Source organism: Meleagris gallopavo, chromosome 15 (assembly GCF_000146605.3).
Source record: "Meleagris gallopavo isolate NT-WF06-2002-E0010 breed Aviagen turkey brand Nicholas breeding stock chromosome 15, Turkey_5.1, whole genome shotgun sequence".
In the NCBI taxonomy this organism is placed as follows: Eukaryota; Metazoa; Chordata; class Aves; order Galliformes; family Phasianidae; genus Meleagris; species Meleagris gallopavo.
In genome coordinates, this window is record NC_015025.2 from 11,966,679 (window position 1) to 11,982,297 (window position 15,619).

The 15,619-nt window shown below is 45.8% G+C and overlaps 1 protein-coding gene across 3 annotated transcripts in view; it reads left to right on the forward strand.

Annotated features, from left to right (window-relative positions):
- The window catches only part of KLHL3 (kelch like family member 3), a 34,822-nt gene extending 19,203 nt beyond the window's left edge, over positions 1-15,619 (forward strand). For 2 of the 3 annotated variants that reach the window (XM_010719083.3, XM_019620449.2), the window contains 9 exons: positions 772-888; positions 1,853-2,002; positions 4,746-4,863; positions 5,515-5,712; positions 6,467-6,568; positions 8,663-8,791; positions 10,790-10,930; positions 11,102-11,245; positions 11,502-15,619. In XM_010719083.3, coding sequence (XP_010717385.1) covers positions 772-888; positions 1,853-2,002; positions 4,746-4,863; positions 5,515-5,712; positions 6,467-6,568; positions 8,663-8,791; positions 10,790-10,930; positions 11,102-11,245; positions 11,502-11,530 — 1,128 coding nt within the window. In that variant the 3' untranslated portion in view covers positions 11,531-15,619. The other variant, XM_019620448.2, reaches the window with a different exon arrangement.

The following is a 15,619-nucleotide window of genomic DNA, read 5'->3' on the forward strand; positions in this document are numbered from 1 at the left end:
AAAGTCTCTTTGCAGATTGCCCCTACCATGGGGAGACCCTGGCAGGCAGGCAGGCACTGGGTGAGGGCAGCTGTGCAGGGGGATGCTGCCAGGACCTCACCAGTAAGCAGAGTGGGATCGCAGCTCTAATTTTTCATTAGATGCAAGCTGAGTGTCAGGCTGTCATTTGGACACTGGGATTCTCCACTGCGGAGATCAATATCCTGCTGTGTTACAGCTGAGACTGCACTCCTTGCTGTCCTGCCTGCCCTTGTTTCCCTGTGCCTGCCTTATCTGGGTATTTTTAGATCTGTCCTATGGGTTTCTCATTTTGGGGGACGTGGTGTGTCGATTAAGCAGAGAGGTGAGCACAGTGACTTGCTGCTCGAGCTGGCTCCTCCAGGAGGGCTATTCGTTATCGGTGGTAATCGCTGTGGCTGATTTCATGAATAATGCCCAGTGCAAATGTCAAAAGGCCAATTAAGTTTCCTGGCTGCCTTCCAGGAGCTCTGTGCAAGAAGAGGTGTATGATTGTCCTGGACACATGCTCGGCTCAGTGAGCGGTACAGCACAGCGAGATGGGAGGTGCTCATTAACCTGCATGCTTAGCTCACCTCTTGGCTACCGAGGTGATAATGCTAGCTACAAGCTGCCCCCGCTTCTTCATCTGTTTGTATGGTAGAGATCTTGCATCTCCTTCAACATTGCAAAACGCAGTGCTTCTGATGTGGGTGAGGTGACTGCAGGCTTGTTTGTTCTCTTCTCTACATTCATTGTGTTTTATCTGCGTAGGTCTTTGAAGCAGTTATTTCTTGGATAAATTACGAGAAGGAGTCTCGCTTAGAGCACATGGCTAAACTGATGGAGCATGTTCGCCTCCCTCTTTTGCCCAGAGATTATCTTGTACAGGTCAGTCTGCAAATAAGTAATTAATATTGCACTTAAGCTTCTTAATCAGTGGCTTGGCTATTTGCTTCTGAGATGGCTAATTTGGCATGAAGCAGAGTCTGTCAACAGAGGAATAAAAGGGAAAAGTGGGTGGACTCTGAAATGTGTGTGTGTTTGTGTTCATGCATGCAGAAACCCTGTAAAATGTGACCTGTGCTCTGCCCAGCAGTGCTAGGAGCTGAGCTCCTGCCAGTCTTGGTGGAAGCATTTAGAAGTAAATATCTTGGGATTTTTTGCCCTGAAAACACTCAGGTAGTGCTTGTACAAGGCTGCATGGTTTTCTCTATAATGTATGTGTGATAATTTTGGCTTAAGAAGAGTCCTGTGCAGGAGCAGGCTCTGTGGAGGTGGGTTTGTGTGATGGTAGGGGAGATGTGCTCTTAGTCTGACTTAGTGATTGTTCTTGACAGCATAATTCCTGGGATCTGGGCCTTGATAATGAGATGAGAAGGGTTGGTATGTGGGCTTTTAGACTGCTCTGCTTTCATCTTCTGTCTAAAAAGTCAACGCAACAGAAATAAAATTGATATACAGAAGATGAATGCATGTCTTTTTTCTTCCTTTTTAACTGTATCCTCTGATGCAGGAACAGATATGGCCTTTTCTTAAAAATTATGACTCAAAAAGAGGAATTACTCATTTTATATGCAGACTCCTGCTGAATTCTCCTCTGTTGAGATATTAGGTGGCTGACAGAGGGTGATAAAATAGAGGGAGAGCTGCTGCTCTTTAATGATTCTGGAAGAAAGGGAGCTTGGATGTGAATGCATTTGTTTCTTTGGAAAGGGCTGGAATTCTCTATCTGTCTTCTGCACTTTTTGCGTCGGTACTTTGGAAGAGAAATTCTGGTTTCTTGTGCTCCTTGTGACCTGTGCCACCAAGTGCTTCACTTTAAATGACCTTTCATATGTATGCATGCTCTCAGACAGTTGAAGAAGAAGCTTTAATCAAGAATAACAACACATGTAAAGACTTTCTTATCGAGGCCATGAAGTATCATTTGCTTCCTCTGGATCAAAGGCAATTGATCAAGAATCCCAGAACAAAGCCAAGGACTCCCGTCAGCCTGCCAAAGGTAAGCCAAGTTCCCTTCCAAACAGGGGAGGGAAGATGTCACTGTGTCACCTCACACAATGTTACTGGTGGCATTTTCTGTCTTTTGAAAGGAGCTTATGTGCTTTTACAATGCTTTCTAACTCTGAGTTGTTTGCATTTCAATCTCTCTGAGCCCATTAGAGGAAGTCCCTGATCAGGATGCGAGCTCCGTGTTGTGGCCAATCCTCAGTGCTTGTGTTGGGTGAGCAGAGCAGGGGAGGGACTGCTTGGGGAATGTGCCATGTCATCATATAACTGGTGCTGCTGGAGACCAGGGGTTAGTTCAGGCAAAATGTTACCATCTGATTCTGAGCAGAACTGCAGACACGAGCTGAAATCAGCTGGGGTCAGGTGTTACTGCAGTCAGTGAAGACATCAGGAGTTTACATCAGCCTGTGAAAGAAGAGCAGAAGTCACTGCTGCAGAAGGAGAGTGTCTGTCACCTGTGTGGAAGTGGATATAGGCTGCAAACAGTTCGCAGTACTTCTGAGCTGCTTTCCTGCCTCTTCTGGCACTGCATATGCCACTGTGGGTATGTGATGAAGTTCAGTAAACCAAGGCAAATTCTCAGTATCGTCCCTTGTCTCTCGAGGGACAACGCTCTGCTCTTAAAACATTTTCTCAGCCGTGAGTGGTCTGGGGGGAGTGGCTGTGTCCCCGGAGCTGTGGCCTGAGTGTCACTGACCATGGGCTGCAGGCAGCTGCTGGGAGCTGGATGTGGCACAGCACTGAAGCCTTGCTGAGGAACATTGTCTCTGCTGCCTGTTGTTTTTCTGTCTCTGCAATCAGAAGGCAGGAAAGCAGGAACCAGCGGCACCCAGACGTGTGAGCAGGAAGTCTGAAGCAAATTCCAATAAACTCGGGGCAGCTACTGAATAAATAATCCTCATTACTCCCTGTGTTTATCCTGGAGGCATGAGATGCTTTCAGCTCCACTTTGTTAGTGAGGAGAAAATGACAACAGAAGCTGTTTGACCCATGCTCCAGAGATAAATGCAGTTGGTCATTGTGCCTTTGAAGTTGGTAGTGAGCATTTCAGCGACTGTAAGATGCCAAAAGCACGGTGTATTATTTTTCTAAGTACAAATGGTAGGGAGTCTGGTTTGTGGGTGGATATGAAATCTCTATTATTCACGTGTTCACATTCTGGAAGGTCTCAAGAAATCGCGGATCTGCAGAGCACGTCAGTACGTTGTCTGCTCCTCCTGCAGGCACTGAAGGGCTGTGGGTAGAAGCTTTGGGGTCATGAAGGGCTGTGTGACCCTTGTGCAAGGATTAAAGTTAGTGAGTCAGTGACTGAAGAGATTCTCAGCATCTACTAATAGCATGACCTACGAGTACCAACGCAGATCTTCTGTGGGGCTGATAACTCTTTTTTTTGTTGTTGTTGTTGTTCTTTTTTTTTAACTATAAAGAAATGGGAGAAGGTGATGCTCTCCTAGCAATCCGGTTACCAGGAAACTTTCATCTCATCTGCTGGTCCTGCTGTGAAATCTCTTAAGTCTATAATCATGTGAGGCTCTGCAGCTTTCCAAGAGAGCCTGCTGCACACTTAGTGGTCAGACTGCTAATTTAGGCTGATTTTACCTCCTAAGGTCACATTGTCTTTCTAGAGCAGTTCACTGTTTTTATACTCTTGAAATAATTTAGAGCATTGTCTAGTCCTGGACTTCTGTGGCAACTGTGACAGGAGTTGAGCTCATTATCTCATGACCTCAAGTGGTGTCTCATCCCCTCAGCTGCCCACAGGTGCCTTGTAGAGGCTGATGCCAGTATCATCTTCCCTTTAACTACATTTGAAGCCCCCTTATCTCACTCACTGCTCAGGTGGCCTTGTAAAAATCAGGTTGTCGTAGTGTTTGCTCCTGTGGTAACAGGAACAAATCCTCCCTTTTGATAGCGGTGGAGGGACAGAAGGAAGTGTGTTCAGACCAAAGTGCAGGTAGTGCTGTTTGTAAATGCCAGAGGTTCGGATGCTGCCTGTGCACGTGGCTATGGGCTGCCCTCCAGAGCTGAGGGCTGGCAGCAGGCAGGGCAGGTTTGTGAAGGACTGCACTGCATGTGGTCACAGCAGAGCATTTCTCGGGTTCCTGAGATTCACTGTTGAGTAGCTTCACATAGATCTTCCCTATCTGTGTGGAATTTAAGGTTTAATTACTAGACTTGCATCAAACACATGTAGCAGCCAGAGGCTTTAATGAAGCTGACAACCTACTTCCTTCTGCAGTCCAGCAGCACTGGGTCTTAAGTCCTGCTTTCCCCAAGTGACATCTTCCCTGCAGGTGGCAATACAGCTGGCAGGTTTAATTTGTTAAGTGGCATTGATTATTTTTAGCACCATCATGGGGATAATGATACTGAACACTGGGCTGGCTGGGGAAATTACTCTGGGATCATCTTCGCTTAAAAATTCTTTGGCCACAAGCCTTGCACACACCCTGCTGGAAACTAATTCTGTGTTTCATGGGGAAAAGGGCAGGTTGCCTGCTTGGGAAACAGTGAGGAAGGGTTAATGGGGGTTGTGTGTGTTAGTGTGCGTTAAAATGGAGATCGAGTTTTTCTTTTGAAGGATTGACTGAAGTAACTCTGCAGAGGCTTCCGGTGGGCTTGCAGCTTTTGGCTGGCAGCTGCTATAGGCTGGGGTGGGGCTGCTGTATTCTGTTCAGAGAGCAGTTGCCCAGGCTGATGTCTGAGGTGGCCCAGCTCTCATTTTCCCTTTCCAGGTGATGATTGTGGTCGGCGGGCAAGCACCCAAAGCCATCCGCAGTGTGGAGTGCTATGACTTTGAGGAGGAGCGGTGGGACCAGGTTGCTGAGCTTCCCTCCCGGAGATGTAGAGCAGGTAATGGGAAAGCTTGCTGCAGCTTTCTTTGTGTCCAGCTCTTCAGAGCCAGATGAATGTGTCCTCAGTCATCACTTCAGCCTTCCTCTGTGCTTCCATCCTCAAACAGCTTTCTTTTTGCCATTCCTTTTCCTCTTTCCCTGGACGAATGCCCTTTGTGTTCAGGTGGATACCCTGCACACTGCAGGGCTTGCTTTCTGCCTGTCTGCCCCTCATAGTTTCTATCCCCATAAACATCCAGTTCTCTGTGGTTTCCTAGTGAAAAATCAGAGGAGCTCAGTAAAGCCCTCTCAGTCTATTAAGGGTCAGTAGAGAGGGAGTCTGAAAGCTGGGAGCATTCTCCTGAAGATATGATGTAGATGTGAATGTGGATCACCATTTGGCGTCCTCTGTGACTCCAGAAAATGTTTCATTCAGATTTGAATCCATCTGTGCCTTATGTTGCCGTGTGTTTATGTGCATTTCACCATCCTTACAACACGTATATTTTATCATACTTGGCTCCACTGCTCTTAACCTGCAGAAAACGCTCAAGACTTGCCCACATTCTGCTCTTCCCTGCTGCCTTAAGCACCCTGGCAGCCACCTGATAATACTTGGTTCTTCCGCTGTTTGTAAAACCTCCATAAAATGTCTCTCCTCCTTTATCAGGTGTCGTGTTTATGGCTGGCAATGTTTATGCTGTCGGAGGCTTTAATGGATCCCTAAGGGTACGCACTGTTGATGTGTACGATGGCGTGAAGGACCAGTGGACATCCATAGCCAGCATGCAGGAAAGAAGAAGCACTTTGGGTGCAGCTGTGCTCAATGATCTCCTGTATGCAGTGGGCGGTTTTGATGGCAGTACTGGTAGGTGACTGAACAAAAGCCTGACCCAAAGCAGTGTTTTCAGAGACCCCAGCAGAGATTGCAGAGCTTTAGTGAGGTTCCAGAGCAATTCTTCTATAATTTTGTAGAGAATTTGCCAGAGTCTGGGTGGCTGCTCTGTGTGCAGTACCAAACACGTGCACGTTCTGACCCTTCAGTAATTGCAGAGTATCTCACCCAGTTTCTTTTTCTTTAGTGAAATGATTTTTTCAGTCTCGTTCTCTATATGAACATGCTGATTCTGACTAAAAAGGGATTTTTCCTGATTTTAGTTGAAATTTGCATAGCAACATGAATGAAATGTGAACAGAGCATTTTATGGGGTACGCTTGTCTGGGAGTTATGTTGATATAACTGTTTAGCTTCACATCTCTGCTGTAGCTATTTCAGCTGGTGATGAGTACAGTACAGAATGCTCTGGGGTAATTTTTAATCCTTTGCATAGAGATTTTATAATGCTTGAAAGAATGTGAACCTTTGGGATTGGAATCTGGACTCTGCTCCACCTTGGTGCCCCAGGGTAAGGGACCATGTGGTGATTTTTCCAGCTGCTGGAGAAGTGGCATTGACGTGGTGTGCCCAGCTTGAAACAAAAGGGACTGGAAAATTGGGTCTCAGGAGTGTGGGGGGAATTACGGGCTTGGGTGGAGGTGGAAGGCAGATGAAAGTGCAACACCAATCTTTTTCTCTTCTCTTTTTTTTAATTAGAAAACCTGTGTATCCCCTTTTTAACTAGGTCTGGCATCAGTTGAGGCCTATAGCTATAAAACCAATGAGTGGTTTTTTGTGGCTCCCATGAACACAAGAAGAAGCAGTGTTGGAGTTGGAGTTGTGGAGGGTAAGAAAACCATCAGCCATTTCCATCGAGCAAACGTTTCAGTGTCAAACAGAAGCCTGAGTGATTAAGTGCAATAGGAAGTAACTGAAGGACCTGTTCTCTACACTGTCTTTGATTGGTAAAGATTTGTTTTATCAGACCTAATTGCTGCAGCTTTTTTAGTTCTCCTTTATTTGTAAGTGAAAAACCGTGTGCTGCTTTCCAAGAGCCTCAGGCTTGTATCAGACCAACCCATGCCTTCTCTGAATGCTCTTAGGTGTGTGCAGGTTTCTCTGAATTCTTATTCTTCCTGCATTGCTTCTGATGACAGCAAACAATGTTATGCAGTGCACTGTTGCCATCAGCAGACAGCGTGTGGATGGAGCAGCTATCACAAGAAATCTGCTCAGTGGTGGAACAGGAGCACAGTTCATCCCACAGCCCCAGGCTGGTGGTTTGGCAGGAATGCTAAAACCAGGCTTTTGGGCACACGCAGCATCATTTGCTCTGGTTCATAAGCGAACAGGGGCTGATGATTATGAATGCTGATATTGGGGCAGGTGAAGTGAACAGAGCAGGTGCTGCAAGGGATCGTGCAGTACCTGTTGGCACAGAGGTGCCAACAGCCAGCCTGGGTGAGCTGGAACCAAGCAGCTTGGTTTGCATCCAGGAGAAAGAGCAACTTAGGTAGAAACCTTCAGCAAAATCAGTTCTGAAGCAAGGGAAAGTTCTTGTTTGACCTTCTCTTTAGCATGGTGTACGTTTCCAATTAGTACCCTGTGGAGCAGCCAATGGCACAAAGCTTGCTGTGTACTCTGCTTTGAACTCACTTGGTTTGAATGGGAAATGTGTGAAGTGTTTGGGAGAAGAAGAGGATGAGGTGAAGTCAAAATGATGCGTGGGGGTTGTGCTAAGTCTGCATATTCCTATAAATAAGCATCTCGTTCAGAATTGGCCCATTCATGTGTCTGTGGAGTGCTGGGCTACTGATAGTGGTTTGTTTTGCTGTAGTGGGTTGGTCATTTGAATTCCAAGCAAATATTTGATACGTACCTAAGAAATATGTTTCTATGAACTGTTTTCTACTGGATGCATATGAAATCCTTTTGCTTTGCTTTGTTTAAAGCGTGAGAAAGTGTTGCATGTGTTGGAGTTCACGATAGTAAATGCTTGTGTGATGGAGAAGGAAAGCTGATTGTAATAGTGAGGGAACCAACTGCAGCAAGCAATTTACCCCCAGTGCTCATCTGAGTATGATTGATGCCTGTGAGTAGTGAAAGCATCTAAGAATTGATGCCAACCTGGGAACTTTATCTTGTCCTGCTTTGTCTGGCACTCTTGCCTTGGTTGATAGATAACAACAAGTGGCTTCAAACAAGAGCTCGAGGAGGCTGTGAGTGAAGCTGTGACCACAGAGGCAGGACCACATGCTTACCTTTGAAGCCCTGAAATATCAAAGTATCAAGTGTAAGACTGTAGATGATTGCTGTTGTTGGGAGTCTTGCGTGACGAAGAAGCGCACAGCACAGACATACTGTCCTATGTCCCACAGGATTTCTGTGTCATGGTCACTTGGCATGAGTGAACAGAGTGGCCTCAGCTGTACTAGCAGCTTTGGTTTGTCCTGGTTTGTCCTAGGATCTTCAAAATTGGGTTTATGTTTCCACAGAGGTAATATATTAAGAGGTTGTTGCAAATTTATTGCTCGTGTGACATTGTAATTAATGTACAGTATTTACCTTTGTCAGCTCACCTTGCTATGTGGCACATGAACAGGAGGAAATGCTGATCAGAAAAACATGCTCTGGTATTGACTCATCTCCTAGGCTGGCAAGTCATGCAGAAAACCCTCAGGGCTTTGGGCTTCTAATGAATCTGTTGTGTAGTGATGGTTCTCTGTCTTGGCTGACAGCTTTAAAAGCAAACAGTCCCACTGCCTGTGATCCTGCTTCAGACCCTTTCAGTAGGGTTTGCCCCAGACATGCCAGCAGGCTTAGGCAGTTCTGCTAGGACCTTCCCAGCTAGGATCTGACCTCAGCAGGGCTGCCAGGTATGGTAGGAGCATCACACATCAGTCGTAGCCATGATGCTGATGCCAACATGTGTCTCTTGCAGGTAAGCTCTATGCTGTGGGGGGTTATGATGGAGCATCTCGCCAGTGCCTTAGTACTGTAGAGCAGTACAACCCGGCCACCAACGAATGGACCTACGTAGCTGACATGAGCACTCGACGCAGCGGTGCAGGTACTGGCTCTGGTGTGTTCTTAAAAGGGGGATTAATCACTGGGCTCTCCTTTCTTGGTGAAAGGAAAGGAAAAATGTGTTTTGGCAAGTGAGCTGACAAGTGCAGTCTGTTATTTTCTGCCCCCCTCTCATGAGGGAAAAAGCCGTAATTGCTTGGAAGCTCTCAGCATCTTTCCTGACTTCATTATACTCTTCCAAATTGAAATTAATTTCTGTATTAATGAAATAATGTTCACTGTTGCTGCGTAGCTTCTGTAACAGCATCTCACTTGTATGCTGAGAGTCGTCTTTTCAAACTGCCAGCTGCAGGCTCAGCTGGGCACTGGGAAGTCAAGCTGCACTGCCTTCTTGGTCCTGGTTTTCGGGAGCTGTCAGATGCATTTTCATTTTGGATCCTTCCTGAGTCTCCAAGTGCAGCACATCGTCTGCACTGGGTTACACATGGACCAAGTCAGGGCAACATAATTCATCTCAGATGGCCACTGCTAACCAGGTTTTAGTGTACCTTTGCCTAGAGTTGATGATCTGGAAGATCAGAGGAAAGGACATGACAAAGGAAGTCTTGATGGCTTCTAACTCACATGTGATAGTAGGTCAGGTTGGCACTTGTTTTCTCTGTGGCTGTTCATCTCCAACAAGAATAGAAGCTCCTATCCATTGCATTTAAAATAATCTTCAGATGAAGATTTCCTTCTGAGCTGGGTGGTTGCACAGTCTTTCTTTCCTCACTCTAATGCACTTTCTTTAGCTCTTGCTGAGGCAAATATGGTCATGTGCTGTTGATTTTAATTCAGTTGAAGAGGTTTATAATATTGGCTTGATAATAAAATGTGCCCCAAACTTATAGGAAAACAATGAAAATGTCACATTGTTGACAGTATGTCAAAATAGAGCAAAAATGTGCCAAGTAACCTTGCAGCTTGCAGTTCCCAAATTGAGCCGAGCCCATGAAGTGGTCGTGACCCAAACATTTGGCATGCATCCCTCCGGCAAGCACCAGCTGCCACATCGAGAGTAGTGCTGCTGCTCTGCTACAGCTTGGGAAACGAGAACCTGAGCTCCCAGCATTGCTGTGCCCATGCTGACATCTAGCGGAGGTGAGGATGAGTGTCCTCAAATCCCTGCCACGACCCCAAAGCAGGCAGCAGGGCTGCGTTGGCAGCGTGCTGCTGGAGGAATGGCAGTCCCCTGGGCAGGGACAGTTCTTCCTGTGCCCCCCATCTCAACATATATGGAGACATTTCAATTGGAGAAGCTATAGTGTTCCCAGCCTTTTAACTCTCCTACTTGCTTAAATTAGCTTACTGACTTTTTTATTTTGAAGTATAAATCTGTCATAACAGCTGAATGTGGTCGAATGGCAGGGTGTTGCAAAGCAGGTTGGATGGGCTCAGATGTGGTAGGCTTTCCTTGCCAGCTGGGTGAGTTGCCACTTCTCCATCAACTGGGATGTGCCTTGAACAGCTCTGGGGTCAGAACTCTGTGTCTTTTTATAAATCATCAACACAAGACCATTTTTAGGTCCTGGGGGCTGTCCTGCTGGCTAATGCCATGCTTAACATGATGCAATTCAGATTCGTGTTTCTGTTTTACTCCAGTTTGAGGAAGGAGTGGTGAGGAGAACGGGAAAACAAACCCAGAGGCAGCCTGAAGAATTGGAGTGAGCCATAGGTTGCTGAAAAGAGAAATGGTGTCGAAGGGATGAAGGCACGAAGGCAGCAGGAAAAACAAAAATGGAGCTCCTGGAAATGAAAATCAGGCTAAATGCAGAGAGACCTGTGGCAGAAAATATCAGACAAGACAGGGATAAAGGGGGGTGAGCTGCAGCATTCTATAGGCTTAGGTTGAGAGCTGACCAAGTGCTGGGTGATGCTGAAGCACACGTAGCCCATCTTCTGGAAATGCCTTGGAGAGATGCCCGTGCAGAATCCAATAGCACACCCAGGCACGTGCAGCTTTTCCTGTGTACGTTTGGCAGTGCTGGGCTCTGTTTGGCAGGTGTTGGTGTTCTCAGTGGGCTGCTGTATGCAACAGGAGGGCACGATGGTCCCTTGGTCAGGAAGAGCGTGGAAGTCTATGATCCAGGAACAAACACCTGGAAGCAAGTAGCAGACATGAATATGTGCCGAAGAAATGCAGGTAAGCAAAACAAGCCTGTCTTTGGTGCTTGGTTGCATTTGTCTGTGGTTTTTAATGTGGCTGTTGTTCTAGTTATAAAAGTATACAGTATTACAAACAAGTAAAATGGAAGATGAGGGAATGTGATGTGGGACAGAAGTTAGCCTGTTTAACTCCGTGCTCTGCTTTGAGGTGTGTGTGCGGTGAATGGTCTCCTCTACGTGGTGGGAGGAGATGATGGTTCCTGCAACTTGGCCTCTGTGGAATACTACAACCCCATCACGGACAAGTGGACACTGCTGCCAACCAGTATGAGCACAGGGAGAAGTTATGCAGGTAAAGATAGAAATACTTAAGTGGGAGAGCTGGGAACAGCTCGGGTCATTCATAAATGTAAGGGTTGTGCCTCCTGACGCTTTAATCTTAAATCTGCATATGCTTTATTTGGTCTTCAGTAGAGGATTCCTTCATGGAAACAGTAAGCAGCTCTCTGCTAGCTTGCTGCTGGTGCTAGTTCTTGCAGCATGGTCTTAGCTACAGGGCAACCAGGAGCTGCTCTTGTGGTAACAGGTGTCTGTGCATTCTTAAACAGGAGTTGCTGTGATTCACAAACCGTTGTGACACACAATCAAGCCATTGCAAGGAGCAGAAGTGAAGTGGATCCAGCTAGGTGGTGTTGGGAAGATGACTGACCTCTGACTTGACCCATCTCGTTGCTGTTACCATCTTCATGTGACAAGTGCTGTGTTACAAACATCATCTGCTCTGCGGTGGATTGCATAGCAAAGCGAAAGTCCTTCTGGGGACATGTTCCATGCTAGACACGAAGTGTTGCTTGTTATCTATGGTGCAATCAACTGTTTTTCTCAATGGCAAGTGTGCTGGGATAAACAAGGTGCTTGAACTGCAGGCACTGAATTTCTTGTATGAAACAAAACTGCTACGTTTGGGCATGTGAGTAAAAATGAACACTTCTGGATTTCTTCACTACTGATGCTCCGTACCCACTGTTGGTTGAACTATTTTCTCACTGTACCCAGAGGGCAGACCTTACTACTGACAGTGGAAACTTCTGAGTACCAACTGAGAAAAGCAGTCAGCAGGAACGGACTGGAACAGGGCGCTCTGGCTTGAGTGTGGCACTGTCTCAGTGATACGTTTGTACATGCCACTGGACTACTGTATGTGTCCCTGAAACGCGTGTCGTATGGTGGAAATAAATACCATGTGATTTTTCTACTTGCCATGAATGCTGTTTCCTGTATATGCCGGGCTATGCCTTCCCTAGGGCTGATATCTCAGCAACTCTACCACACCAGACCTCTCAGCCCCACAAAAGACATGCTGCTCTGACAGGGTTTGTTGCTCCTGTGAAACAAATACTGCTTGAATAGAAACTATTCCCTACCCCTGCATCTCCCCAACGTTGCCAGCTGTGCTGAAAGCCCCAGTTCTAACTCTGTCCAGCATTTCAATGCCATTTCATAATAGAGCGTTTAGAAGTCAGAAGAAAGATCTTATGGTGCCATTAATGTAGAAAGTACCTACAGTGAGAATCCTCCGTCAGTCAGGCAGTGGTTAATGAGCATGGTAATGAACATGCAGTGTCTTAATGCTTCCAGAGCACGGAGATCTCTCTAATCACTGTCATTGTAACTGTTATTTTAATCTTCCCTGTACTGAAAGTGTTCTGCTCTTAGTAGAAAGAATTTATATGATTATTCAAAACAGGCAAATCTAGATACAGCTGTGATGCAGTCATCTGCTTACATCATAGGTTCTCGGAGCTTTCTGTTTAAGAGGATGCTTGACTTGCAAATACCTTTGTTTGCCTCCTTGTGAGCTCTGACATACAGTGTGCAGAAATGTAGACTCCCAAAATGTTCTCCTGATGTATTCTTTTTTTTCCCTTCCTCACCCTCCATCCCCCTTTTTTCTTTTGCTTCTTTCCCATCTCACTATCTTTGATTTATGTGGCCTTTTGTGAGGGCCTGTCTCACTCGTTTTCCCTGTGGATCAGCTGAGGCTTTCTGTTGGGGGCAGCTGGCCTGCAGGACCGTATCTCTTGTGTTACTGTTGAGCACCAGCACAAAGTGCTGTTCTTTCCTGGTGTCTTTCTCTATAGATCTGTCAAAAACACTCCAGGCAAACTTCTGCAGGAGAAAAGAGAAATACCTAAAAATCGATTTCTGAGGGATCTAAGGCTAAATCACCTTGTGCAGCTTTACCAGGTGTGTACATTAGTTCTGTAAATAAGCACATTTCAGTGTTTGAGCTGACATGGTCCTTGTGCCATGGGTGCCTGCTTCCTCTGGGGGAAACAGTGCCTACCCTTGCTGCTCCCCCTCCCACAGAGGAGGGCTAACAATAATAATAATAAGTCTTTTCTATAATATCCTTTAAGTCTCATGTTGGGTTCTACAATTTGCTGTGAAATGTGCCAAAATAATAGCATAACATGCTGCTCTTTTTGATGGCTGGTCTTATTGTGAAAGCTGTTGAAGTTGGTGGCAATGTATCCCAGGCTGAAGCTGGCTTCATATCAGAGTCCTGAGATGCATCTTGACACTGACATAAGCAAGGTGATGCCTTGGCTTGGAGTGACTTTACCCCTAAAACTGGTTGCCAGATGTGTGCCTTGCAGGCAGCCTGTGGGAATGTGGCATAAATGGGATAGGCAAAGCTTTTTGGTCTGTTATCATCTCTTATTGGATGCAGATCAATCAACAGGATGGACGTATATTTGAGCATGCCTGTCTCTTGTTAGGTCTCAAATAAAGTTAGGTCTCAAATAAACATAAGAAACATAAAGCTAAAAAGCTTTGTTATAGCCAATTGTAGCTGCCAAACTGATCTCAGTTGTAGTGTTGCTGGAGCAAAGGCAAATGTTATCAGGAGATTAAGAGTTTTTTAAAATCTAACCCACAAAAAGTGCTAAAGAGATACAAGTCTGAGGCTTGCTGGGTTGATTAGGTGTCATGAATGGTGAATATACTTGAAAGCTGGGTAATTTTTTCCCCCAATTTACATTGCTTTATAAACCTTCCTTGCTTACAAGGCAAACAGCTTTTGATGATTCTCTGCTATTGTAAAATGGCATTTATTGATGCTGGTGTCTGAGACCTAAGGCTTGCTGGACAGGGCTAGGGCTTGGCCATTGCCGCTGCTCCTGGTGCAGCCACAGCTCCTCCACCCCAACCAATTCCCTTTTCCTTCTCAAATGTTGCAGTGTTATGGAAGCCAAGTGACCTCGTTTTCCAGCTATGCAATATGAACAACTGTAACACGTGAAGAACCAGCTGTATCCCCTCCCCTTGAAATGCTTTTGGAATTTGTCTGTCTTTGATGTGTTGTTCTGTGTTTGTATGATTCGTTTTGAGCACCTGAGCCAGCCCCTTTAAAGACTGCCTTTTTCTAGGACTGAAAGCCTAGCATTAGTGCTAACAATTTTACTGTAAATATCTTTTTATAAGAATTTAAAAAATGTTTGGATTGCTTTTTATGGCCGCTGATGACACCTGTGTTAAATTCCGGATCTGATTCTTACACTCCTGTGCAGTTTTTGCTGGCTGTGATGTAGGTGTGAATTTGTGTGGATTCTGCACAAGAAATTTAATGTTGTAACCAAGATCTGGGATGGCTCTTATGTTGGTTCTGACGCAGAGGAAGGACAGCATTGGGCTGAACGTTCTGAAACAAAACCCATTACCTCTCTCACCAGCACGCTCTTAGACTGCTAGCTGTTTGAAAACAGTTTCAGTACTCTGATTTAACTTTCTGTTTGCTTTCTGGTCAGCGTGGGGGATGAGCTGTTGCCTCGTGGTGTGAGTGCTGCATGTGGGTGGAGCTGTGATGTGCCACAGGCTGCCAAAAGCGATGGGGTTACTACAGGAGGTTGTGTGAAAGCTTTACAGGCTGAACTCAGGCGGCCTCCTCGCAGTGGTGGGTTGGGAACATGAAGGCTTTTCTCAGCTCTTTGGGGGTCTCTGTGTGCTGATCCCTATGGGACTGTGGCATTGGGTTTCCACAAGGTGACCTTGCACAGCCCTTGCAGTGTCCCCGGGTGCAGGCTGGTGAAGAGGCTCACACACTGCTGGCTCTGCAAGCAGCCCAACATATGTAAAGCAGGATGGATCTGCCTCAAACAATCTGCTGCTGAAACAAGTTTGAATCGAGTCCATCTTTTCCATTTGTGCCTAATAGATAAATTGGGGGTGATTAAAACCAATTCATTCAGTTTATCCAAATATTTTTTTTGGTACAGATGTGTATTGCACTGTAATTACCATAAATTTACTCGGCAGCATTTGCATGACAACACCACGAAAGCTTAATACTGTTCTCTCGTTTGCAGCATTTGGAGACCACAATCCTTGTTATCCAGTGATGTGTGGTGCCTGATTCTCATCCAGCTATAAGGTGGTGCTTCGGCAGATAGCTGCAGCTGGTTTCTAACCTGTGGGATTCATCGCTCGTAAACCGTAGCATCGGAGCAGTTCTGCCCTGCTTTGCCTTGTGCCCATCCATCCCATGCACACACCTACAGCCTGATGCTCAGACCACAGGGTTTGGGAATCTGGTAGATGTTATAGATTGGAGACTAGTGTTTTTTTCCCTTCTGCCTTTGTCTTTCTGGTTTTATAAGTTATTTTCCTTTACAGTGACAATAAAGAAATGTTGAGAATTTGTGTATTTTATGTATTAAAGAGA